Source organism: Coloeus monedula (assembly GCF_965178545.1).
Source record: "Coloeus monedula genome assembly, chromosome: 12".
NCBI classification, from domain to species: Eukaryota; Metazoa; Chordata; class Aves; order Passeriformes; family Corvidae; genus Coloeus; species Coloeus monedula.
Genome location: NC_138792.1, coordinates 7,459,383 through 7,485,674, shown reverse-complemented (window position 1 = coordinate 7,485,674; position 26,292 = coordinate 7,459,383). Strand labels below are relative to the sequence as shown.

The following is a 26,292-nucleotide window of genomic DNA, read 5'->3' as shown; positions in this document are numbered from 1 at the left end:
CCTGTTAAGTGCTTTGCTTTTGCTCTGTGCTTTGAAGTTCTGTGAAGGGCTGAGGTTTCATATAAATCCTGGAAGAACTCCAGTGGCACAACTCAGGCAGCTGAGACTGCAGGAGTGAAGTGGTTAAAGTTAAAATACCTTGTAAAGGCAAAAGCATCTTGGCGTCAAACAGTTTTACCAGCAAAAAGAAAACTGTGCAAGGTGGACTCCCAAAACACCCTGCTTCTTCGGTCAAGGTCCACACATGTGGAGCTTTAACTACAGCAGTGCCTGAATCACAATTCAGCATGTAAGAATTATTTTAAGCATCATTTTAAGTATGCGAATGAGCGCAGCAGAGACAGGCTGTCACAGCAGAGTTAATACATGCTCCATTCAGAAATACTCTTTGTTCCATAGTTCAAGAGTCACAGCAGTTGATAGGGCAGGACAGGAAGCCAGCATTTCCTACTCACAGTGGAATAACTGCGAATTTTGAAAACACAGCACAGCCCCTCTCAGTTGTCATCCCACAACAAAGGAGAGGTAGCTTCAAAATTTGGACAAGCTCCAGACAGCAGACTGCAGTTGCTGAATGGCAAAGAGTCTCGAGGTCACAGGACCAGCTAGAGATCCTGCAGAAAGATCAGCATTTTGAAAGCCTTTCCTCTTTAGAATAGTGCATTTGTTTAGATCAGAACATATTTTTGCTTGATTTCCATGTTAGTATTGCTGTCATACTGTCAACAGCAGTGACTGCTTGTGCACAATCGGCAAGCAATGAGCTGGCAAGCTGTTCCAAGCACCACTGCTCACCAGAGCTTTACTGATTTCTGTTTCTCTAAAGGCCAGTTGATCCAATAATTTGGAAGAAATTCTGCACTATCAGGTGTTAGTGATGACCTTCTTGTTGGAGTCAAGCCTCTGTCAGCAGAGGCTGCCCATGCACAGCTCAAGGAACTGAGAGGAGCTTTGTGTTCGCCAAAGTTCATGCTTTATTGATTCTGGTTTAATTCAAATTTCCCTTAACCATTTTGTAGGGAAAAAATGATCTAATCTTGTTATTCTGAGGTGTTAATCTTTATAATAAAAAAGAAAACACACCACCATAGTCAGTTTGCCTAAATATGTCATGGTGGGAAGAAGAGAAACTGGGTTACAAATGCAGTTTTTTTTCCCATTGTTAGAGAAAATTGCCATTTGTGGCCAGGATTAAAACCAACTGACACTCATGGTGTTAGCAGGAACCTCCACTGCAGCAATCAATGAGGATCTTTCTCTTAAGTCCTATGGGACCAAGGATCATTCCTGTGGAACTGAAAGAGCCATACTGCTGTGGATCATCTGGCCTGGCAGATCTTTACACTCTGGTGAATAGGAGAAAATAATTTTATTATGAAGCAGAATGGCTTTAGTTGCTCTAATGAGGGAAACAAACCCTCTCTCAGCTCTGCAAAATCACTGAGACAAAGTGGGGTCTCAGCAGCCCTGAATATCACATCAGGTGCTGATATAGGTTCTTCAGACAATTAGCAAAGATTCAAGCAGCCACCTGAAAGAAATAATGGCTTTTATTGGAGCTAATGCAGTCATTTCTTCCATGAGGCTTCTTGTGAATAATTCTTGCTGGAAAAATTGTACATGATTTCTTTTCATTTATATTTTAATGCAATTTATTATACAACAGCGACCCTCATTCAGGGTTCAGAAGATCAGAGTACTTACAGTAATCTTTGCAGCACTTTTTATCTCCAGCTACAGCTTACATTCACAGCATGAAAAGAATAAAAAGTTAATGTACCAAATCAGAAGGTCTCTGTGTGGCAGTGTTAATCTCAGTGTTGAGCTATTATTTATTAGTAGTATTATGGTAGCATCTAGAGACCAGGGCCTCATTGTTTGGGCACTGCATAAAATACACAAAGAATATATTTGCTCTCTAGCTCAGAGTTTAAGTTTGAGGATGATTTGAGGATGTGGACAAGAGGTACTACACCTATAAATACTGCTACAGCCAGAGGCAAAACTTCTCATGCTTATTATGGATGCTGACAACAGGAATAAAATTACCAACTGACAGACAATTAAAATGGAAACATTATTCTGGGATCAGACCTCAAGGTGCAAGAAGATGAAAAGAGTCTCTCTGCCTGATTTCATGCCAGGACAAGCACGGTTGCAGACAGTGTCTCACTACATCTTGGGTACATTAACCATCCATTAGAAGCTCAAGAGGTGTCAGGTTTGAGTTTCTAAACCAGCTGGTCATGGACAGGTCTGCAAGATGAAGCAGGGGGTAGAATGGTGAAGCAGTTTCATATCCTTCCCACTGCGAACAGCAACCTCCTGCTTCCTCTGTAGGTGGATCAAAACTCAAATTTCTCCCTTTCTGCTGCTGTCTCTCCACAGGTCTTCTTTCCCCTGCTATCTGTCTGGGTACTTGCTGCATTAATATTAATAGTGTACCACAGGTCACAGGCCAAAAATCTTAGCCGAGTAAATAACTGGAGGTTTGAAGCAGGACTAGGACTCCACCTGCTCTTCAAGATGCACAGGTGGCACTTTTGAAGATATTGTTGGTAGGAATATTGGCCAAGAAGAGTAACCTGCTCACGTTTTCTGTGTGACCCCAAGCTCTATGGCAAGGCCAGGTGTGCCACATCCCAGAGGTGGGAACAAGGTATTGAATGAAGCAAAGAACTTGCACAGAGGAGAGGTGGAATCGGTGGCTCATCCTCCACTGCCTACCTGCCGGGCTGCATGCTATCCCTGCCCGAATGAGCCAACTGGCTCTTAAGGTTGGAAAATTAAGACACCAAAGGTCCTGACTCACAGTCCCTTTTTGGCCACAACAAGTCGTACAGAAACAACCAGCTTATCCTCCCAGATCTGCACAGCTACTGCTGGTAATACACAACCCACTGCCCAGACGTGGCTTAACTACACTTGAAAAATCCTACTGGTGTCTGCCTGCCTCATTAGGCACCTAAATATCTTTGGGATTCGAGTCCTGAGCCTTTTGTGCCTCATGGTCCCCCACTGCTAATGGACATCATCAACTATCCTGAAAGAGCACAGGAAAACATATATATTTATTAAGGATTGTAAGGCTCAAACAGGGGGTTAATGGGAACCACTTAGGCAAATAGTGCAGCCAGCTAATAGGTGAGAGAGAATAGTAATTTATGGGCTGAGAAGAGGAAAGGAACAAGGGGCTGCCAGGTAATTCTGTTTTCCTGGCTGCCATACAAAGCCAGCAGGGTTGACAAGGAGCAGTCTGTAAACTTGAAACAAAGCATGTTTCTGCAGCTGGACAGAGTCAAGCACAGCTTTATATTAGCAAAACAAAAAAGAGATTTCACAACTTTATAGCTTTGGGCTGGTTTCCCCTCATCGAGTGAAAATAGGCCAGTCTCACCACCCCTGCCACTGCCCCAGGTCTTGTCTGTCCCAGTCATCCATCAAATACAGCACAACTCCAGGACAGGGAACCCAGCAGGGTCACCACACATGTCTTTTCACTCCTTGAAAAGGGATTAAGGCAACATCAGAACAATTAAAATGTCCTTTTTTAATACAAATCCAACTTTAAGCTTAAAATGACATTTCTTTTTTCTTCTCCAGCCAAGTTGTTTAAAGACATTAAATTGCAGCATCAAAAACCTTGATAAGGACAAAAACAGTGTGATGCACAAACCTCAGGAGCTTCTCAGTGGTTTTTGGCTTTGACACAGTTGAGACTGGCAGCAGGGTTCAGCCAGGCAGCAAAGGGCCCTTTGGGCATTGGGGACAAATCACTGCTGTAACTGTGGGTTGTTTTAATCGGCATGGAGCCATGATGCAACCCAGACCACTGTCATGCCAACCCTGGGAAAATGAACAAAAATCCAACCTTAGCTCCAAAAAGCGAAGAAATCAGGCTCCATGGCCACACCACGTGCACAGTCATGAGCACTTCACTACACAGGGGCACACAGCCCTGCACCAACATGCAGCCCAGCACCAACACACACAGCCCAACACTCAGCTCAGCACCAGCACACACAGCCCAACACTCAGCTCAGCACCAGCACACACAGCCCAGGACCAACACACAGAGCCCAGCACCATCACACACAGCCCAACACCAGCCCCAGCACCATCACACACAGCCCGACACTCAGCCCCACCACCAACACACACAGCACATTGTGACACACAGCTCAACACACAGAGCCCAACAGCATCACACACAGCTCAACACACAGCCCAGCACCAACACCAGCCCACTGCCAGCACACACAGCTCAGCACCAACACACAGCACAACACCAACACACAGCCCAGCACCAACACACAGCCCAGGACCATCACACACAGCACAACACCAACACTCAGCCCAAGACCAACACACAGAGCCCAACACAGCACAAGCCCTTGCCAGGCTCCGCCTCAGGCAGAGAAAGGATGAAAGCCAAGCCCCAGATCTGCCATGCAACGGGAAAGGGATCAAGACGTGTATAAAACAGTGTATTTGTTCTGTATTCGTGCAGTGCTACAAAGCCATTGAATGAGTGGGGAGGGAGCAACCGTGGCTGTGATTAACTACAGCTCCAGTGGTTTCAGCCCGACTGCTTTAATAAGGCGCCTGTCCCTGGTTTCATGCAGGGTTGTACACAGGAGGCCTCTTGACCAGCCAGAGTCTTAAGTTCTCAGTAACTCCTGCAGCTGCTGACCATTACCTCTGTTTTAGCTTGCCCAGGAGAGACTCTTTGTGGTATTTAAAACACCTCACTCTTTTCCAGACTCTTTTATTATTATTTTTTTAAATTCGCTATATATATATATGTATATAGCAGAGAATAGAAGGAAACAGGCATTAATTTGGAGTTAAGCACCAAAATCTGAGCTCAGCCTGAATAACTGTCTGGGCAGATGTGCCAGGGCCAAGTGTCCCCACCAGGAGTGTGTGCCACCTGCCTGTCAGTGCAGACGGCAGCAGGAGAGAGGCAGAGCTGCTCGCCCTCCTGCCTCCCCATGTCCTTGCTGCCCTGCAGTACCAGCGCGGAGCGAGTCCTCCCCTGGGGCCACCCTGCACATCTGTGGCGCCTCTCCCACCATGCAGGGACATCCAGGCAGGACCATGAGACAAGTACCAGCTTCTTGCCAGGTGCTTGCTCTCCTCCCAGAGAGGTGTAAATCAGGGGTTACCCTGTGGCAGGCAGTGGAATAGCTCCTGATTTACAACATCCTACACAAGAGGAGAGCTTGACCTTACACTTCAACATCAGTGCAGTTTCCTTTGTTGAAAGCTTCTTAAGACAGACATGTAATCAATCCTGGAGAGCCACTGAGCAGCAGGGCTCAGGTTCTGCATAAGTCAGGGCTATGCTTCCTGGGGAAATTGTCTGATGCAGGCTCCCATGATATCTATTCCTAGGCGCTCCTTGCACACTGTCTGATAGGAGTGAGTGTGTTTTTCTGGTTTTCCTTTATTATAAATGGGCTCCTTTAGATTAATACAATCCACAAAGATAATTTTTCCATAATAAGGCTGGCTTACCTATTCTACTAACTTTTCAGTGAGCTCAGGTCTTTGGAAATTCTGGCCTTTATAGGCATTTGATGTTATTTTAGAACCCAAGAGGAAAAGCTTACTGCCTTGCCTCTGTTTTTTCATGGCCATAATTATGAGGGCAGTCTGGTGACGTAACTTGTATGGAAAATAAATGATTGCTTTCAACAGCAAGTGCTGTCAGACACTTCGTTCCTTGTGACTATTTTAGAAATCCAAATTCAGTTTGCACTGCTGGAGCACCACGTGCTGCTCTTATTTATGTTTGTATAAATTCCATGCTATACCACTGCCTTCAGGAGGTCTGTTGTGTGTTTACACTGCATGGTGGCAGAATTTGGCTCATGGTGTAAGTCCATGTACATCTTGTGGGGTGATCTGCTGGTCCAATAAACAGAGCAGGAGATGCATGTAGATACGTTTAGTCCTACAGCTCAGTAGCCCTCACTAGCTATAACTATTCACCTTAATGACAAACCATGAGAGCGAAGGCAGGATGACACTGTGAGCATTTTCACACTTTAAACAGAGAGAAGAAAAGGGAAGGCAAAGTACAGACAAAGGTAGTTTTTTTCAGAAAAATCGGACAATTAAATGTCATTATTAACTGTTACAGCCTGACACCAACCAGGACTGCAGTGCTGGTACTCCAGCTGCTGGAATGACCCCCCATGGTCATCATGCCTTTGCCCTGCACTTCCCTGTGCCTGTGCTCCAGCCCAAGCTGCTGGCAGACCCAGGGAGATGCAGCCTTGCACTTGGGCTGCAACCCAAGCAGGGCATTGGTCATTGTGGTTATGTACCAACTCCCCAAAAGACTTGTTTACTAATCAGTAGTTACAAATACAACCAGCAAGACAATAATAATTATACTTAGTCCAGTTCTTCTAAGCTTGATATAGTCCTGACTCCTCACAACACCTCTGTGGCAAGGAATGATCATCAATCCCTCTTGAGGCATGAGAAATGGGATATGGAGGGGTGAAAATCTCTACCAGCTCAAAAGCTAGACAAAAAAAAACAGACTGAGAAAAAGTGCGTACATAACAGAGGTACAAGATAAACTGTCTTCCAAAAATTCTGTTGGAAACAGTTGGCTTTTGAAGACACCCTTCCCACAGTGTGTGTTACCCAAATCATGCAGAATTGAAAAGATGAAGTGTGTATTGACACAAGCAAAATGAAGAATGAGAAGAGGACATTTTTGCTATTTTTATTAATATCCCAAAGAGGAGCGTGCAGGCAGTAGCCTTCTCTGCCATCAGTGGCTGCTGTGCTGCCAGCCTGGGGGGCTCAAGGGCCTCTGGATCCCAGACCTGTGTCAGACCTGCCACTCCCTGAAGCTCCCTGTGCCCAGGCAGGACACGGCTCATGACAGAAAAGCTGCTGAAATGGTGCCAGTTTTCACAGCCAAACAAACTCACCTTTGTCTTCACCACAGACACACTCGTGGGCATTTCTCCCCCTCTCTGCTGTCTGGAGGCCAGTTGGCATTTCTGCCTTGCTCAGACACTTGCTGAGTTCTACAGCATGTTTTGGGCAATTGTTTGGTTTCCTTTGCTGGAAAAACTGGCTTCTTTCTTCCTCACCCTGTTTTTTTACAAGTACACATCAAACTCAAGATGAAGCTGGTTAGGGATCATTCCCCTCAAAATGCCTGGCTCTGTGAGGATCTGCCTTTGCCATCAGGAAGCCACAAGGATCTCTGACAAGCCTGGGGTGGTTGTACCTGGGGAGGTCTCCTGCCCACCTGTGCACCAGCAGCAGAGCATGTGCCTGGCTGCTTTAAACACTGACTGTCCCCTCTCACTTTTGACTTTAGGAGCTGTTTTCTGCCGTTTGGCTCTGGAGAACAGGCTCCTAGAAGGACCCGCTCCAGGACAGGAACATCCTCGCCAAACCCCTTCCTCCAGCAAGGAATCCCCCAGGAGATTTCCTCAGGCTCTCGGTGCCCACAGTGTGCCTGGGACAAAGGGCAACAATAACACATCTTCACCAGGAAGCTGGGGCGGTGTCTGGCTCGGTTAAATGGAGGCAATTTTAGCTCCAGATTCTATTTGTGCATTTATTTAACATTGCTAAAATTTTCCTGTTCTTTCCTACCCCTCCTCTCAGCCTGGCCTCCCCCAGGACAGGCACCAGCTCTCCCATAAGACAATTTCTGTGTTGAAGGAGTGACATTCTGTACCCACCACTGCCCTTGCAGGCGTCGCAGAATGAGCAAGGTCCCCTCCTCACTGCCTCACGCTTGGCATTTACACACAAGAACTGTCACTTAAAGAAACATGGTGCTTTGTAAAAAAAAGCCCTACAGAGATTAATTTCACATTCACCTATAATTACACTCGAAAAGGACAGAGGGCCTCAGCAATCCCACCTTAAAATAAAATTAAAGCCTGCTTAAACCCTCTGTTCAGCCCTCTGCTTCTACCAACAACACACATGCATTTGTACATGTTATTAGATTGACGTTGTAGCATCCTGGACAAATCAAATTAATTCAAATATCTGCAGGTATGAAACACTGTAGCTGAAAAATGAGCACATAAAGATATGCAATTTTCCCCTGGCAGTTTATTATGGTATGAAGAAAAAACATTCTGTGCTTGAAGCTGACGTTATATTACAAATGTATTGCGAAGTATGACGTGACTATTAAAATATGATTACACAAAGTATGAACATTTTAAGAAGTTTACAGTACAGTGAATCTTTTATAAACAGACTCTTAAATATACAGAGGACAATAGTAGCTGACAGAAAAACATCAAAAATTAACTATTAATGTTTATAGACTTTTCCCCTGAAAAAAGTCTTACATTAAAACAGAAATTATGAAAAGCCTTAAAACCAGGAACAAATCACCTGTACACTACAAATATACATGGCAGAGGTGCACAAACCAGAGCTACCTTTTTGCTGAAGGGTTCAGTGGGTGGAGCTGGGCAGTGCCTGCCCAGCACCTTCTGTCCAGTGTGGCCACCATGGGCCATGCCATGCCATGCTGAGCCTGCGACCCCCAGGCACACACCCGTCAGCAGCTGGAAGGTCACGAGCACACACTCCCTGCAGGACAGCGCCGGCGCCTTGTCAGTGTCACAGCGACCTCCTGGAGTGTATCAAGCTGAGAACACGCCTGGGATCTGGCAAATGGATCTCTGCAAGCAGATCCCTGAATGCACTGGGGGCCTGGATGGGACCTACATACCACGTTTGGTCTGCAAGACTGAGCGACAAGGGAATCAGCAGCTCCTCTTAGGGATTTTGTTTTTTTTTTTTTTAATGCAACTTTCAATCTTTCCTCTTGATATGGGAGAACAGATGCCACGTTTGATTTCTGCTTAGTCTGGTCGCAATGACACCCCTAGATCATGTGTTAAGTTATGTCAAAAACATAAGTATTTTATGCTGTAATACACAGTATTACTGAAACTAACAATATTATTTGCATATTTATAACAAGGTATAATGAAATCCCTATAATAAAACCAAAAGTTATGCTATAGATTTATTTACAAAGAGTCCAGCAAAGAAGTATAAATACTTCTACATTTAAGGTTTAGGAAAACATAATTTACAAAATATTCAAATATATACAGTCATCTGAAAAACTGCCAATATGAAACTTTGATGCAGGCAAAGAATTGGCTGAGTCTATTCCCTCTGTATTAAACGAGGCAGCGGCTTTCACGGGTTGTCTGTTCTGTTCAAAGCCATACGTGTGTTATTTACAATGAGGCTGCTTCTCTCTGAGCTAAACGTGTCCAGAGCTTTGAGCGTGCTGTCCCAAAATGTCATCTATCATTGTCAGATTGTTCAACCACTCTTCGTCGTTGCTGCTGCTGTTCTTCATGAGGGAGTCAAGGAAGTCAGTGTCGCTGCAGTTGGCAGGCATGATGGAATTGCTGTGCTGGGACACAAAGTCATACTGGGGCAGCTCGGCAGCGGCGCTCATCCTGCTGAAGGCGTCGGGCTGGCCAGTGGAAGGGTAGCTTGGCGGGCCGAGGCCCGGGGCAGGATTGAGGTGGTTAAAACTGGACACTCCTTGGGGCACCGATTTCATAACATTCATAGCTGGCAACGGTGCCCTGGTTAAATTGTGTCTCAAGTTCTGATTACTCATTGAGCTCAAGCCCTGGCCAGACTGTCCCATGCTCAGTTTCTGCATCTGCCTGACCTGGACGCCGGGAGCGATCTGATTCGGTGGCACCACAGCCTGCTGCGAGAACGCCTGACCCGGTGTGCTCGGCCTCACACTCTGCTTGGAGAACACCGTGCTCCCGGAAAACTGCTGCATGCTGGTATCCATTTGGCTTTGATTTGGCATTCTTGGCACAGTAGTCGGCGTCCACATCTGGGCAGATGAGTTGGGGTAGACATTGGGGATTCTTGGCATGCTCGGCTGCCTCAAGTGTTGCTGTGTTGCAGAGTGATTTGCTAAGGAGCCAGAGCTGAAGCCTCCCATCGGCATTCCCGGCCTCACAGTGGAGTGGCTGTGAACAGTTTGGCATCCCGAGTTCATGCCCAGTGAGTTCTGGCTTGGCCGCAGCGGGATGTTAAAGTCAGAATTAGGTGGAAAAATCCCCTGCTGCTTGCCAGGGTTGTGTGGAATCATCACCATCGTCCCACTGCTCTGGCTGGCGGTGGCTGGGGCCATGCCAGAGCCCAAGGTGCTCTGGAGCATGGCTGGGTTTGACGGCAGCATGCGGTGGTTGGGCGGAGGAGCTGGGATCACCTGGTTACAGTCAGCAGGAATGGGCTGCTGCACGGCTGTGGACAAAGAGATGCATTAGCTGGTGAGCACAGATTCAGTCTGGAAACATGGCAGAGCCTTTAGAAACTGCTGCTCTGTCTTTATTTCATGTCAAGGGGCCTTCTCCTTGGTGTTCTTTGTAACAGAGTTATACTGGAGCCAGGGAAAAGAGAACAGGGGAATCTCACGATATGTGATAAAATGCTAAATGCTTTTAACTGAGGGCAGAGAATCATTAAATGTCTCTATTTAACCAGACACCAGGCCCTGGCACCTCAAGGATTTTTGTGGCATGGCATTTCCTTCCTTACCTTGAAACTGGTTTATCTGCTGAGCTGCAAACAAGCTCCTCTGTTCAGATGTTACTCCCAGCATGTTTTGTCTCTGCTTTTCCTGGAAAACAAGGGGAGTAATAGTCAAGTTGCAGTCTCTTGACAAGCAAAAGAGCAGCAGACACTTGAAGTGTAGCCACTATCATTAACAACCTCTCCCATACACCCTCTACCCCCCTCCTCTGATGAGACTCAGCCCAGACAGTTCATTTCAGACTGAATCTTAATTGTTCACATTCCCCTTCTTGCAAACGTGTCCTGATGCCAGCCCAGCACTGGGAAGTGCAACCTTCAGCAGATGCTGTGCAGGCAGCCAAAAGGAAGCTGGACAAACATGGAGACTCCTGTGTTCACCAGCTTCTGAGTGAAGTGTGCTGCAGTTGGAGGCTCTGCCCATGTGCACCACCCCGTTGTGTGCTGGTTGCCACTTTTAACCAGAACACAGGGAGCCAGGGATCCACAGCAGGTACTCCCTGAGCAAGGCATTGCCAGGCTACTCCAGGTGACCTGATTTGAGTCTCCCCCCATTTAGCCCCAGAACCCACCACTGCACTCAGATCCCTGCTGTGGGCAGCAGCTATGACCTGGGGAGCCCTCTGGGGGTAGTGGAGGGATGGCTCCCCCTGTGCTAGAGTATCCCAGAAAAAGCTGAAGCCAAATGATGGCAGGGAAGCAGAGTTGGGTTTGTAAAAGTTTGATCAAGGGGCAGCACAGGACTTCATTGAGGGTTTCACTGAGCTACTTCTCATCTGATTTCCCATCCACAGAAATGAGCCTCCTTGACCCAAATCCAGCAGCACATTCAGAAAGTCAGAGACATATGGTCAGAGCTGCCTTACCCAATTAATCAGTGGGATTTCCCCACCCCAGCTTCCTCACACAGCCTAACAAACCTCCTACAGGGGCTTCTGTTGCTAGAGAGACCAGTCAAGTCCTGGACAAACTGGAGTCTAACATCTGCTCTGCTAAATCCCCAGGGATCCAGAGAGAAAGGCAAGCATGAAGAACATCTCTCTGGGGCTGACTCACTTTCCAAGGCTCCCTTCTCTGCATCTTCCCTCCCACCTCTGTGGCTGACCAAAATGACATCAGGGATATGGAGGTGACCAAATCCTTCCCTTGCATATGAGGGGGCAAACGTGCACTCAACTCTGGCAGAGCAGCACTTGGCCTTGGCCTCTCTTGGCCTCATCCTAGACTCATCACAGCCTTAGTGTGACTCAGCCCAGCAATTCCAGGGTCACTCCTTAGTGTTTGCTGACTGATGATTTCCTCATTCCAGTTAGTCCTGTCCTTCCCAGTGAGGTGGACAGCACAGCAACCCACAGAGGCATTCGGCATCGTACCTGCATCAGCTGCCGTTTCATTATCTGCTGCTTCAGTAAATGGTTCCTCATCGTGTACCCGTTGACCGTGGCTGGTGCCGGCACAGAGCCGCCGCTTGGGATGGAGCCCGGCTCCTGAAGTCTGGCAACAATTCCAGGATTTTGATCCTGCCAAGAAAGATGAAAAAAATAAAATTAATCTCATCAGGGAGGTAGCAACAGAAGCCCTTATCCTCTCTGCTGATGCCCTCTCTTCGGTCTTCAGCTGTCCCAAGGCCAAAACACCTCATGGACTCACACAGCCCTGTGTGTTACAGTGAGGACAGTGAGAGGCGGGGGACTGCTCTGATTTCTAAGGATCAGCACAAGAAGAAGTGAGAGAAGCAAAAAGTTAATCCAAAATTCCTCGTGAGTAGCCAAAGGCCACAGGGACCAATTCACTACCACTGCTGCAGTCACAGGGCTGCCTGGCTGGCAGAAGGGATGTGAGTAAAGCATCACATTTCTCACAACTTCTCCAACTGTTACACTGAAGGACAGAAGGAAAGTTGCATCAGGGTAGGATTTGGCATGTGAATGTAAAGGAAAAACCTACAGGAAAAGAGCAAACTAAAGGCAGAAGAGTGGAAAAGGTGCCATCAGACCAGGGACCCAGAGAGATAAGGAAGATGTGGGCCTGCGATTGGAGTGGTTCTTGTGGGTTTCATGATTGGATGAACAAGAAGAGGTCATTGTAAAAGGAGAGAAGAACATGCAAAAATGTAGGGCCAGGTCATGCCTCGGCACAAATCAGTAATAAGTGCAGTGGGACCTGCTCCTGCCTGGCACAAACCAGCCTTGCTCTAAGTCCTCAGTGAAAGATCCAAATTGACTTTGACAGCTGAGGTCTTGCCTCCAAAGAAAGAGTATGGTGGAGAGGAGAGAAAAATATAATTCACCAGAGCACAGTGAAGACACAACCCAAAATGGAAAAAGAATTTTAAAAATACTGAATTCTAAACATCTTAGGAGCTGGCAGGTATTCAGGGAAATACAAGAGAAAAATGAGGGAAGAAGTCAAGGCCTCGCTGAAGACAAGATCCTGTGACTGCTGTACCCAGGAACAGCAGCACCAGCGTATTCCCCATCCTCCATTTTCACATCCAGCTTCTACATTATTTATGATGTTTTGTTATTATTGGCAGGGAGAAGTATGTATATTATATCCAGCATCCTTAGCTGGGCCATGCTTCCTTTGTTTTCAGAATGGAAGCCCACATCCTTTGTTTGAGAATCAATGTTATCAGGAGATAAGCAAGCAGAAAATGGTTGTTGCCTTTTGACATCTGACAATTAGAAGCATGCTCAGATGGAGAAAACAGGATACGAGCCATGTTTCAGAGTGGCCAGAAGAAAGCCTTGGAAGGCATTTGTCACCAGGAAAGCTCCTCAAGCCTGGGGCACCTTTCCACAGAGGCTTCACCATGAGGAATCACCCAACTCCTTCCAAGACATTCTTTCTAAGAGGGATTACCAAGAAGGTCACTGAAATTACTCATTTTAATGGTGCCTCCTTTTGTTGTAGCACTTTGGTCTATTATGCAAAAGCACAATTGATGAAATGTAAATGCCTGCTAGATAATTTACTAAAAGACACAAACCTGCAGCTCATCACTGCTCTCATTATCATTCCTATTCATGGGCAGTCTCATAAGACTAGATTTTATTACTGGTGCTTTGCTTACAATTCTGCTGGACATCTCTCCTCCTCCCCACTCCCTCCTACCCATTTTACTTCCTCTCTCCCACAGAAAAAGAGGAGGGGAGGAAAAAGTAAATATGATTTACTACAGATGTAAATATGAAAGTTCATGTAAAGCTGGCACTCTGCTTTCATGTCAGACAGGATTCTGCAGCCACAGTTAAGCTTTGAATAATGCAGATTGCCTCTGGGGGAATATTTGAAAGTGGAGAGATTCAGTTTGTGTACTCTGCACATGAAAGACGCTGAAATGTTCATACCACCAAAATCCCTGCCATCTATCCAATTTCCTCCAAACTTGTCTTGTGGCGTGCAGAGGGTCTGTGCTTACTGAAGCAAAGGAGTTTAGTGCAAGGACAATCATTCTGATGTCTTGCTCTGGGCTATTGCATTAACAAGTCATAACATTAAAGTCTCTTTTCCTAATCATGTCCACCTCATTCTAATTCCTCCTAAACATCATCAAGAAAATAATGTTGATTTTTCCATATTATTAATGGTAAAGAAGTGTAAATCACATTACTAATTGCGGCTCTTGTGCTGTGGCGGTACAAATGCTTAATTATATGGGATTTTCTGCAGGCACCCTATAGCAATAATGACAATCAGCAAAGTTCATTTGCAAATACACAGAATGGGTTGCTGAGTTTTTCAGAGCAAAGTTGTATAACACTTAATTAGCCAGTAAAGAAACAATCTAGAGATATGCAGTTTGCTTTTGGGGAAATTAGGACAAAATAGCATAGATGAGAAGCCAAGGAGTGAATTTGAAATCCTGACTTCTACAAGTTCACATTTAGGTTAAGACAAAAAGAAAAACAGAAAGGAAAGGAAAAAGTTCTCTCTTTTCACCACTAGTGGGAACTACTGTATTCCTGTACAATAAAAAATAACCACTTGCACGTCATGACTAAGAATAGCTCTGGTGTAGTCTAAAGGACACTGCAATCTGTACCAAAGGTTAATGAACTTTAAACATTTTTCCTTTTCATCACTTCCCAAGAAAAATCACTTTCCTTCCCCTAGTAAAACCAAGCCAAAGCAGCCATAACCTTAGTAGTTTGGATTTATAAATTATAAATCCAGGAGGACAGCAAAGAGAGGAGGATTCTGATGCCAAAGCTGGAAATGTTGGAAGCGGGTGTTCCCACCCAAGGGGCCATGTGGCTGAGCTGCACAGTTACACTGGAGGGTGCAAGGGCTATGGGAGGGTCTGACTCTTTGACTTAAAAAAAAAAAAAAAAAAGGCACTTGCATGTAGGTATCAGGGTTTTTTTCCATTTTCCCCTCCCCAAACTCATATTAAAATGGGCAGAATCCCTAACTAAATGGCACACCACACAACCTGGAACTGAAGAGTGTGTTTGAGAACATGTGTGCCTGTTGCCAGGCAAAGTGTCATGCAGCAGGTCCAGAGCTCCTGGGCTTCCCAGTGGGGCAATTTCTTCTCAGAAAGGCCTTGGGGATAACTACACCATTCTGACTTAGTATCTCATGCACTAGTTTCGAGAGCAGGGAGAAAAGAATCAGGCTCCAGGCTTGCAGGGATGTGTAGTGCTTGTGTCACTGTTCAGCCACTGACTGCAGCTGTAAAGGCCATTGCACAGCCCAGTGAAACCAGTGCCCCACAGCTGCTGACTGGTGCATGATGGGCAAATCCACAGGTCACTGCACCCAGCTGCAGCGAGTGTAGGTCTGGTCCAACAACCATCCAGGCAACTGTTTAATGGAAAGCGTGCAAATAGTCCCAGTGAGTCCTACCATGTACATTTATGAATCCACATCCTTCCAAAAATCCACTGATGAGCTCAAGACCCATCGTCTGACTACATATAAGATGCACTGCAGCAAATAAGCGTGGAGACAAATTGTTCTTTGTGAACATGGCTGATAAACTTCAGTTCTCAGTACTTAGTTATATATCCAGTAATCACTTTGTGGCTTCACTTAAGCAAGAATGAGGAAACTTATGGCCCCTAATTCCTCTGAATCCTCATTAACAAACAGTCCAAAAAGAATTTAAAAGCAAGACTTTCTGAGGATCTGAACCAGAGCTGTAATCACTCTTTGGCAAGTATGTAAAAAAGCCTCTAATCTTTAATAAAGAGCATTCATTGTTTTTTAGGACTACGTGAAAACACTAAACTCATTTATCATTATTAAACCTTCCCATCTGTTTTTACAGTGTAACTCCAAAGAATATAACAAAGAAATTGTACATGTTAAATTGTATTGACTTAAGCCCAGAGCTATTGGAGATGTACAATTTATTTCAGTGAGGGCAGGAAGGGGACTGCAGGCTGCTAGACAGACTCATTTGTCCAATGCTGAAAAGACAGTTATCTGCACCAAAATGGCTCTCAAAAAGGCACATTTGCTTTATAAGAAATAAGCTGCCAGGTGAGACCATTCAGCATTATGTTAAAGGCTCAGACAATAAAACTAAGTCATGAATTTCAATAGTTAACAGATGGACTAATTAGAGACGGAATTCTTTGTGGTTTGAACAGATAACCAGGTCACAGCAAGGTTACTGAGAGAGAGGCAGGCAGCACTGCAAATTTCAGCAGATATTTACAGAGTCGGGGAAGAGCTGCACTTCCTAACCAAAAGCATTAACAGTAGTGGAGGAACAGAAAAGTGGCTAATTAAAAATACTTCTAGTACCTGAATTTTAAAAGTTTATTCAATTTCAAAGGATGCTGCTGATTTGAGAAATATTCCCTCCACTTCCAATGGGGCATCCAGCTGAATCCAGTGATTTCAGAGCTTAAACCAGAAAGGCTGTTGAGATGAGCTGCAGCATAAAAACAGAAGGCCAAAGGAAATGGGGCACCCAGGGTGGATGTTTGCTCTGAGAGTGGGACAAACTGCTTTTTCCATCAGGTTTGGGGTTTTTTTGGCAACCAAAGGTAACTTAGTTGGAAGTATTTACCATGATATCACATAGTAAATAAGAAACACAAGAAACAACCAGAAAACTACAGGACTTGAGAAGAGCCACTCCTGACCTGCTCCAAGGCCCCAGCTCCTGCACTGGGGACTCGTGGGTGATCCATGCTCATGGCAGGGACAGCTATTCCCCAGGGGTGGGGTGAAGTTTCACAAACCAAGTTTTATTCTGTATTTTAAGAGCATCTTTTACATACAGGGAGCTCTGTACTCTGATGAGAAAATGCAAATACTAGTTTCAAACTAATGCCCCTGTGTTTTCCTGCCTCCTGATGCATCCTCTCCCATCCAGGAGCTGTGCTGCATCTCCTTGGTGGGGACTCCAAGCTTGGGCAGCACTTAGCTCTGAAGCCCAGGACTGAGACTTCTGGGCACAACCACACTAAAATACTACACACTAAGCAATTAAAACACCAATAGCATTAAAGCTGCCTCACCCAACTTCATGGTTTGAAGAGTTTCATGATTTAGAATTACAGAGAAGCCACACACAGACTCCTGGTGTGTAGTGATTTTGTGCATCCCCACAGGAAACCTTAATGCCACCTTTACAAAGAAGGCTCATGGCCTCCACAGCTGTGAGTGGTCTTAGATACGAAGATGGTGACCAATGCAAACAAATAAAGCAAACAAAATCCAGGGTCAGGGTTGTCAGAAGGATTGTGCCAGCCCACTCAAGAGTGTGATGTCTGTGAGATGCCACTGTCATTTGCTTCACACAGAAGTCAGGGGTTACCTGTGCTTTTTGCCTCTGCTTCTTGCCTTTGACAAAACTCCCCATCTGCTCTTTGGAAGTCTTCTGCCTTTTTTCCCTCCCCTATTCTGCTCACAATTCAGTGATGTTCCTCAAGATAAAACAGCCTTTCATTTCAGAAATGCTCCAAAGCTTTCTGTTTGTTTGCGTGTTTGCTTTAGCACAATGTATGAACATTGATAAAACAAACTGTGCAGTTCAGTGGATCTGGGTTTTTTTTACCCATCTTTCACCCGTTTACTTGATACACAAGCATGTGAAATACTGCCAGACTCAAGTTTCTAAGCTTATCTTGGGGGCTGTCAGTCAGGAAAAGGCTTTGTTTGAAGACTGTAAGTGATCCGTGGGTATATGGTTTTGTTAAAAAAAAATCCTTTCAAGTTTTTCTTTCTTTTAATACAGCATGAGCATGTACAGTTTCCTTGAAAGGTAGTCCTCCTTCCTTGATAGGAGCAGCAACAAGATCACCACACCTGGCTAGCAATTGTATCAGGATCTTCTTCCTGCCTTCAAGCAAAGCAGATGAAACACTCATTTCCCTATAGCTGTTCTTACACTTCACGCTGTTCAAAACAAAATAAAATCCCATCAAAGTATCCAAAATGCTTTTAATATGCACCCACAATTCTAGTACAATGGAAACTGACTCCACTTCCCCTCTTAAAAAAAATTTAATCTAATTAAATAAAGCTTTTGTGCAAAGACTCTACCAATATTTTCAGAACTGGTTTCATCCATCAAAACATTTTGTTAAAGAGCAACAGCAACCAGAGCAACAGAAAGACAGAAAATCCAGAGTGAATTATTGCAATAGTGATTTTTCTCTTAGACGAAAATGCGTCCTTTAGCAGGCATGTGGAAATCAAGCTGTGATGCTGTTAGCAGCACCAATGTAGTTACAAGGAACATGGGAAACAGCTTTGGGAGCAGCCAACAGCTTGAGGAATGGAAGAGTTGGTGTGTAACAGACAGACACAATCTCCCTGCTTGTAAAGAGGTGTGATCAAGATTCCAGCAAGAGCAGCTCCCTTGAAAACAGATCCTTTGGCCCAGATGAACTCCCAGGCCATGGTAAAGGTAGTCTGGTGAACAGCTTTGATCCAGCATCCTGAATGCATGGCAAACTTTCCTGGAAGACTGGAGACCCACGGAGTCTCTGGCAGGCCCCTGATGGCAGTGGCACCTAGGTGCCTGCAGTGTTCACATACTTTTCTTCCATCTGAGAGCAGCACTCTGGGGTCAGACTCATCCTTCCCCACCATTCTTTAACAGAAACTGTGTCTGTTACTGTTTTTCTGTGTATACACCCGAAGATGCAGGGATGGGTGTTTTGTACCTCTCTGTATAACATATGGTCAGGATCCAAAATTGAATTCTCTGCACAGAACAAAGTATTTATATTTGGGTTGTACAGCTGCCGTGATTCTCCAACCCTTGACACCATGCTCTTGTTCCCATGGAGGGCAGCTTGCCATAAATTGAATGAGGTAATCTAAAACTGTATTTCTCTCACCAAGTTTTGGCTGGTAGTCCTTCTGCCTGTCTCTACAAGGTTGTGCTAGCTGTGATGACAAACTACAACATCTCGTATCTATAAAGTGGCTTGACTCAAGCACCCCTTGTGTTATGTCAATTCATGCTCTCAGAGGTGTCGATGAGATTCCAAAGGAGTCAAGTTAGCTCAACACCCAGCAGAAGCTGCTACAGGGAAATGCAATGACCGGCTGGTGAATTTATGTACTAGGGAGAGCAGAAGAGATCTGATAAAAGAAATAGTGAAGATTTCACAATAACAAAGTGAAAGTCAGAAAATCTCAAGCTAATGGGATAAATCAGTTCTCTACCTGCCCATTTCTGAAAAGCTCTCTGAACTCCAGTGAGGTGGTCTGGATCGCTGAGATTTTGAAAATCCCCTGCTTTCTCTACGTTAACGTTTCCATTAATTTCTTTTTCCTTTTCACGCAAAGGATCAATTCTCAGAGGCAGATGCCCAAGTCTTGTTCGCTTCCAATAGTAGCTCGCTGCCTAACAGCTTCTGAGAGCCCTTTGCATGAAAGCCTCCCCACATGGAAAACCCAACATATTTACTCCTGATTTCTCATGTAAGTGCACAAAGCATGCTCTGGCACAAAGTATCACATCACTTTTTCAGTATTAAACTTCTCACAACCTTACTCTTTCCTAACAGATTAAACTAGTCCAACACCTAAAAAGGGTTTTTTCTGCCCAATCAGGTGTCAAAAATCACCACCATGACTTACAAAACAACGTGGAGTGATCAATAATATGCTAAAATAATGGATACAAAGAAGGCTGTGACTAGGTAGTCCTCATGAACAAATTTTTAAAACCGAGATATTGACATGTTAAAAAAGAAGAATGTATTAAGGTGACCTTGAGTATGGGGAACAAGGAGCAATTCCATTATGTTTTTAAATGGAAATTATTATTAAAACACCCGAAGCTGAACTGTTGTAACCAAGTCAACTCAATCTCCCCTTAAAAAATCCCTTTTCTCCCCTTCCATTCAGATTGTATTTACAAACTGTAGATGTCTCATTTTTTTCTTGTGTCATTTCATTATTACAGAGTTGAGACTAGCCATCTGCAGCTTCATTTCATCAAGCTCTGGTTTGTCCTTGGAGCAAGGTCATCCGGGACAAGAACATAAAATGCTGCTTTCCTCAACTGACAGTTCTTTATGCCTTCCTGTAAATACTCCCTACTAATTTTAAATAATTTTACCACTTTGTACTCCCCCTCATACACACTGAAAAGGCTAATATACACACATATTAATAAGGATCTTGTCATTTAACTACTGCATGTCATATTAGAAGCAATTAATGGTGTTTATTTGCTGATAACACAGGCATTTCGAACTCCAGCTCAAGAATCCCCGGTAGCTTCATGTGACTTGCAGGATATTAGCTATGGGTCAGAAGTTGGGATCCCCCCATTCAGCATTAGCACATGCTTGGAGCAACTCTGTTTTCTATCAAGCAGAAAAAAAAATGCAGTTAATGCACAAAAATTACCAGCTGCTACAATACCCTATGGTGGTTGAGTGATAATAAAACATCACTAGGTGTATGTGGGTTCATTCATCGAAACCAACAGACTGGCAAAGAAAGATTTTCAGGCACATCACACAATGTTCCAATCTAAAAACAAAGAAAACGGAACATGGAATTTCTACTCAGATCAGCTATGACTTGCCATAAATTCTGGAGCATCTTCTCTGAAGCAGAGACTGCTGTTCTGGATTACAGCAAAAACCAAACCAAGAAAACAAACAAAACCAAAACAAAAGAACAAAAAAGGCAGGGTAAATTAAACTGAGAATCTTCAAAAGAACCACCAAAAAGAAACAGTGAATAACTGAGTGACTGAGAATAATCAGCATTAGCTCTGGGGGTCAGTCTCACCCCCCATCTCTGCCTCCAGATGCTGGCAACAGCAGACTGAGGGTCCTGGCTCTAATCTCCAACACAAGGTGCCTATCTTTTGGCACCTGGAAAATTCATTACTGAGCGGATGTGGTGGATTCCGAGATACGCTCTGCAGTACACAGCCATCTGCCTCACAAATAATGTGAGAGCTTTCACCTGGGTGTCTCAGCAGTCCTAGTCACGAAGACATGCCCATGCTGGAGGTCTGTTTGCAAACACCCCTGGTCTGTGCTGTGCATTCAGGACTCTGAGGAGTTCAGCCACACAAGCAAGTGTCCCTTTGGACACACCGCGGAGGGTGAGCTCATGAGACTGTGAGCATGCAATTTGTCAGAAGGAGACGTGGAAGCTGGGATCATGACAGGTGGACTCCCAAGCCTCTAAAGAAGATGATCTTGAACAGTGAGCTTGTTTCGTTACTGAGTCAGAGGACAAAGCCATTCCTATGGACTTGGGCTCACATGACCAGGTCCAGTTTCCAGTTCTGTCATACAGAGATTCTTCATGTGACTATGGGCAAGAAACTTCATTGCTCCCTGTGTCTGTTTGCCTCCAAAAGGAATTAAAGTTCCCTCCAGAAAAGGGGAATGAGGGAAATTTCATGAGGCAATGTGGGGGATTTACATATCTGAAACGTGCCTCTCCCATGGGGTCATGACCCCACAGACCTGGCAGAGCTGCTTTCCTTGCTGCTCACCAGTGAGAGGTGGAAGGACTTCTGTTTCACTCCACATACAAGTCATTGTCATGTTCTCCTCTCTGCATGTCTCCTCCAGGTCTGGCCACAGCTGGTTGCATCTCAGAACAACACTAAACTACACAGAGTTGTAATGGTCCCCCAGGGCCTCTAACCTGGCTGCACAGCCCAGTGGAGCGCAGCATGTCCCAGCCACATGCCCCATGATCCCGTGACTTGACCATCAAGTCTGCAAAAAACGCTGCTTGCAACAGCTATGGACATCGCAGCACCTGGAGAATCCCTCAGTGCCCAGCTGGGAGCTGTGTGAAGTGGGCTGGGTGCTGGGACAAGTCAGCCCTATGTTTTGTCTTTACAAAAAGAAGAGACTGGCTGCGGTAGTTATGTGTGAAAATCTTAAGATCTTCCTGCAAGTCCTGCTTGATATTTTATTGTGACAACTTTTACTGCAGGGAGAATGGTCCAGTTTCACTCCACATCCTCTCCCACACCCCTGTCTTCACCCTGTTCCATCCCCATTATATGTCCTTCTCCATCATTTATATGGCAGATGTTTTTTATTCAAAATTTATCCGTGATGAGAAAACCTTCCAAGTGCCTCCAAATACCATCTTCTCATGTCAGCCAGCATTTCCCTGAAATTCTGTGGGATTTTGGTGTATCTGTCACTTAAGATAATAGGAGTCTAGGAAACACGTGCCTTTGAACATTTGGCCAGCCACACTTTTGCTGTAAGGAAAGAGGGAAGTCTACAAAAGAGGCTCACAGGCTGGAGCTCGACCACGCTCCCTGCGAGGCAGAGATGGTGCAGAGCACTCGCAAGTGTTTCTTCTGCGGAGACACCGCATGTCAACAGTTAACTTCCCTTTGTTCCCATCCAAATGATTAAGGTTAGAAGCTTGCCTGGTGACATCACCAGAGTTTAAACATGCTGGATATGGTCCAGGAAGCCAAAGTTATTGCTGACCCCATGGTTACTGATCCACTCCACAAGTAGCTGATGTCTGCTCTCACTTTATGAATTATTTAATGGGTTAAAGATTGGTCAGATCTTCTTTATGCAATATACAGCTATACATTGGGCAGGAGGACGTAAACATGCATTAACAAGGTTAAAGTCATATACTGTAACTACACTGTTTTCAGCTTGCAGCTTTATTGACTTAATCATGCCAGCACCGCAGCCAACAAATCATTAAATCCATTCCATTCTTCTGCTGGTTACCAACCACAAAAACAGAGGCAGGCAAACACGGAGCAAATCTCGGAGGGGGTGGGAAGGGTGGTGGGGTGCGGGGCCGAGGAGAACAGTGGGATCACTATGGAGTGACGCTGGCCTGTCACTGCCAGCACAAAGACGCCAAATCTGTCTTTATGGACTAAGTGGTTTCATGGTTTAAAGTGACACACTCATTTGTTCCTGTTTTGCAATGATTATAGAAAAGAAGAAGGGGGGGAGTGGGGAGAGGGAACAAAAAGCAAGCTGAGCTTCTTCATACCATAACGATGTGTGTGTGTTTGTATGTGTGTGCATATGTGTGTCTGTCTGTGCGTGTGTCTGTGTCTGTGTGTGCTGTGCATCCTCCCAGACCCACAGAACACTGCTGCAAACACCCCCCAGGCCAGGGCAGAGGAGATCTGGGTGCTTGCAGCACCCCAGGGGTCTCAGGCTCCGTGCTGCACTCACTGCTAAGCTGCCACCAAACACAGGCATGATTTAGAGATCAGCATAAAAGCAAGGAGACATGGAGCGTTAAATCAGTCCTTCCACTGCCCTCCAGGAGCAGCTCTGACCACAGAGAGCCATGGGAGAAGTCTCTGCTCTCAGACTGAACAAACAACTTCACTTTCAGAAAAAGGCTTTAATCTTTGGCCTGGCACTTAACCGTAACTTTGCAGATCTATGTTCAGGCCCCCCAGAAGCTCCCTGATTGTCACCAGTGTGGTGAAGGCAGGTCAGCAGATTGCCAAAATACTGTTTCTAGGTGGTTAGTTGAAGACATCCAGCTTTGGAAATGGAGCTGTCAGCTTATCAGGTTTGAACCTGTAAGATGTTTATTTGTCACTGCTGTTGTTCCTGTTAATTTTTTGATGGAAATCATCTTCTCTATCACCAATAACCTGGTGTCTGTGCTAGCAGATCATCCTGTCAGGACACAGGCATATGTTTTACAAGCAGGCTACAGAGTAAGAATTCAGCATGAACTCTTGGAAACCTTCAGACATCAGGGTATTTTACTTCTTTTACTGATGCCTATTTGCAAACCTTCCTCCAGTGCGAGACCATGAAATAAGCTCCCCTTGTCTGGGGAAGACTCAGCTACACTAGGAGAGATTCCTGACCCATTTCTATTTGTTATGAAAAGAAGACATGGCCAACACACTCCCTTTCCTTCACCTTCTGGGTACAGGCTGCTCAGAGCTCCCTGTGAGAATAACCCAGATTTTAGCATCCTACCAGTGCAGGGGCTTGGCAGATACATTTGCACCTTGTCCTGACGTACACCACTCCAGACCTTTTTGAACACCATCATTATCTGGTTTATAGTTGTTTTCTTTAGACCCAAACAACTCTTCTTACAGTTTGAGTTCCAACCTTGCCTTTTTTTTGTTTACTAGTCTCCAGATCCCTATCACCCAGAGACGGCTCCTGGCTCCATATATTGCAAATAAACACATCATTACTTGGTGCAGGAGTCGGCCAGAATTCCTCTTGGAAACAGCCTCCAAGGAAGAGCCTGTCCCCCCACCTCTCACCCGCAGTGTGGAGGCAGTGGAACACACCATCAAAGGTGCTTCTTTCCAGCCACCATGCCAGAAAAACAGATAGAAATGAAAACGAGTTTTGAAAGTCAGAAAGTCAAAAGTCAGCTATTTAAGATACCTGTGTGACTTTCAACTTAATTTACTTTTATATATTGGATCACCACAGCTGCTGTTGCCTCCACAGACTGGGAATAAAGGCACCTCCAGCAGAAAAGGGCCAAGCCTCGGTGTGTTTTCCAGGCTTCCCTCTCTGCAGCCCATCCACCGCATCTTGGAGGTGTACATTATGGTGAGCTGAAATTACTCTTTAAACATCTTTTCCTCCACTGGCCACAGGAGAAGTCTAAATGATGGGAACAGAGAGATGTATCCCAACCAGTCACAAGGAAGACTGACAACGGAGAGCGCTAAAGCCACAGCTCACAAGGCCCAAACCAGCGCTTAACCTCACAACTATCTTGCCTTTTTTTCTGGGGTTCAGCAGCCCCAGCTCCACAGCTTGTTCTCAACAGAACCAGCCCTGCTGTACCTGACCAGCGCTGCCTCCCTCCACTGAATCCCAGCTCTGCAGCTCCCTGCCAGCCTGCGCCCACCTCCCACTGGTGTGTGCTCGAAGGCCCAAGCTGCCACTGGAGGGCTGGTGTGATGGACTCAGCCTGGAGAGCACCTTATCAGTGCCCTGTGCTTATCGGGAGAACACGGGAATGCAGAGGAAGCTCCGCAGCTGCAGTCATTAGCGACAAGCTGCTTCAAAGGGAAGCGACAGTTGTGCTGATGTTTAAGGACTGACACACCCAGCCAGGAGTAACACACCAGTCGGGCTATTTATAATCCCTGATTCTTGAGTCTTAAAATAGCACTGCTTTTATTTTTATATTTTTAGGCACACTTGTATGTTTAAGCAACTCTGTTCGCAAGGCTCCACATCAAACACATCACAGGCAGTCTCGGAAATGACACTCGGGACTCCATGCCTCCCCACAGAAAGCAGAGGTGAATTTCCCTCTCCCCATGGCCCCTATCTCCTTGGCAAACGTGACTAGGCCTATTTCCATGTATTTTTACATACAGACTGCCTCTTCCAAAGGCACAAAGCAGGAGCCATGCAGCTTCTGTCTGCAAACACCCAACGAAAGCAGAACAGCAGAGGGTGTTCCAGGCTGCAGTACATGGCCACACGTGTGCAGCTCTCATCAAGAGGCCCCAGGAAGCCTCTGAAAGAGTTAATGGGTCCTGTAAGAAAGCAATCCTGATTGTTTGTGTTTTTCTTAAAAAGCAAAGGTCAATATACAGAACTAGTCAAACAAACCAGGGCTGCGGGTCCGAAAGGAGCGCTCCCTCCGGCTGCAGCACAGCCCTAGCTATTTGTTCTCTGCTCCCCTGTGCCACAATGTACCTTGGTTGGCATTTCTTAATGACTGGAGCATCCATGTGCTCTTTGTAGAACAATTATAAAACATTCAGGGCAGGAGAAAAAATTCCTTGCACAGCCAAGGCTCCAGCAGACTGCATAGGTGTCAAATGGTAAATCGTTAGGTATTTTGTTTTAATTGCAGTTATTTATATCCTGGAACTTGTTATTAACATAGGGAAAAAACAGAGCCTTTTGTTACCCATAATTAAAGGGATTATTATGGGACTGCAAAAGCTTGGATAGCCCCAGCCAGACCACCTGTCCTTTAGCCATGGTGACTGTCATGGGGAGGAACACTAAATGGAGGCCCAATCTTAAGGTACTTCAGCCAAGAGGTTCAGAGGGGTGGTCCCAACATGTGAACCCCAATTTCTTTACTCAGTCTCACCCCCATCACCCCTCTGCTGCCTCTGGCCACAGGCCTGGCATAAAGCAGGGGAGCTCTGCAAAGAGGGTACTGCAGGGGTGCAAACCCATCCTTCCCTATCAGCAAAGCCTTTCTGACCAAGGGGTGCACAGAGAAGACACATCCTGGATTTGGCCTGGAGTTGCATAACCATCCTGTTAAAATTCA

The 26,292-nt window shown here is 45.4% G+C and overlaps 1 protein-coding gene across 2 annotated transcripts in view; it reads right to left on the bottom strand.

Moving 5' to 3' along the window:
• Positions 1-8,142: 8,142 nt before the first annotated feature.
• The window catches only part of MAMLD1 (mastermind like domain containing 1), an 81,877-nt gene continuing 63,727 nt past the window's right edge, over positions 8,143-26,292 (bottom strand). For both annotated transcript variants that reach the window (XM_082289675.1, XM_082289676.1), the window contains exons 3-5: positions 11,964-12,110; positions 10,597-10,678; positions 8,143-10,302 (exon numbers count right to left, since the gene is read on the bottom strand). In XM_082289675.1, the coding sequence (XP_082145801.1) occupies positions 9,287-10,302; positions 10,597-10,678; positions 11,964-12,110 (1,245 nt within the window). In that variant the 3' untranslated portion in view covers positions 8,143-9,286. The remainder of the gene's footprint in view (positions 10,303-10,596; positions 10,679-11,963; positions 12,111-26,292) is intronic.